General features: G+C 19.3%; 1 protein-coding gene across 1 annotated transcript; it reads left to right on the forward strand.

The window, feature by feature from the left end:
* Window positions 1-452: 452 nt before the first annotated feature.
* Window positions 453-1,680, forward strand: PRSY57_0020800 (hypothetical protein; the record flags this gene model as incomplete). Its single annotated transcript, XM_020114286.1, has 1 exon — window positions 453-1,680. A coding segment is annotated over one exon (1,228 nt), but the record flags the coding sequence as incomplete, so codon positions are not given.

The following is a 1,680-nucleotide window of genomic DNA, read 5'->3' on the forward strand; positions in this document are numbered from 1 at the left end:
TTTAATAGGTTATGTATGTATATATATAACCACATTTGAGTTTGTTTAATCATTTTGATATATATATATATATATATATATATATTATTAGCAGGACATGCTTATTTACTTTTATTAATTATACAATAATCTAACATTTTATGCATATTTTCATTTTCACATTAATTTATTTTTACTTATTATTTTATAATATATATATATATATATATATATATATATATATATTTATTTATTTATTTATTTATTTTATATTTATATATTTGCATTCCATATTTTTTAGATTTTATACAGATTTAAACGTTCATGTCTTTATGCATTATATTATATACCTATATATATATATGTAAGACATTTTTTAATTAAATAAAAGAAAGAACAAAAAAAGGAAAACAACTGTATTATGAACTAATTAATTTGATCTATGGATCTAAATTAAAGCTGATTTACCAAAAATGCTTATAAAAAAAGGTCAAAAAAAAAATACTAATATAAAAGCAAAGGTAAATTATAAGGAGAAAGAAATATGTAATGACATAACGTATAATGAAATAAATAGAAGAAGAGGAAAAAATGGAAGTAATGCAGGTAATAATAGAAAGGATAAAATATCAGTTTTATCCAAAGGAAGAAATAAAAAAGATGTAAGAAATATAGATAAGGTTAATAATGAAAGTAGTGAAATTAAAAATAATGAAGAATATGTTGGAAATACATATGATAAAGATATTGATCATAATAATGATGATAATGACAAAAATAAAGACAATTATAATAATGATAACAATGATATAGAAAAAGAGAATGATGAAAATAATGACAATAATACAAATAATAACAATGATAAAATTGAACACAATGTGCACAAAAATAATAGTAATAATAATTCTAATATCAATTATTATTATTTTAATAATTTGAAGAATAATATAATGCAATCAAAGAGTCGACTAAGAAAAAAAGTTATCACAGATGATAGTAGTAATGATGAAAGGGATATTCTAAAAATTAAGGATCCATTAAAAGAAGAATCAAGATATAAAAATAATATTATAGATGAAAAAGACAATGAACATTCTTCTTATGAAAATAATAGTAATGATGAAAATAAAATGGAAAAAAAGAAAAAAAAGAAATTTAGAAATCTTTCCAAAACATTTAATAAAGATTTAGACGTAACACCCGTTCACAGAAAAAGAATTAGAAAAGTAAATGAAAATATTAATTATGATAAAATAAGTAAAGATACGTTAACCTTTAAAAAAATTGATGAAAATAATATCATTCATAGTTTAAATACTATTGATGTTAAAGATCTTAGTAATAGGGATGATATGTTGCGTAAGGGTATCATCGATATAGATAACTTATGTATAGATGATTATATATTACAAAAATCATTCTATGAAAAAAGAAAAAATAGAAAGGATTCAAAAATAAAATCAAGTGATGATCTAAGCTATAATTCTAATTCTGATTATATCAATTCATATAATAAAAATTCATTTAATAAAAATCAAGGGTCTTATTTCTCTGATAGTGAATATAAAACTCCAAACAGAAAAAAATCAAATGAGTATGAATTACACCTAAAAATATTCAACGAACAAAATTTGGATACAGATTATTTTAATTTTAATACTATAAGTATGAAAAAATCTATTAGATTCTATATTGAAATTA

This window comes from Plasmodium reichenowi (assembly GCF_001601855.1).
Source record: "Plasmodium reichenowi strain SY57 chromosome Unknown, whole genome shotgun sequence".
In the NCBI taxonomy this organism is placed as follows: domain Eukaryota; phylum Apicomplexa; class Aconoidasida; order Haemosporida; family Plasmodiidae; genus Plasmodium; species Plasmodium reichenowi.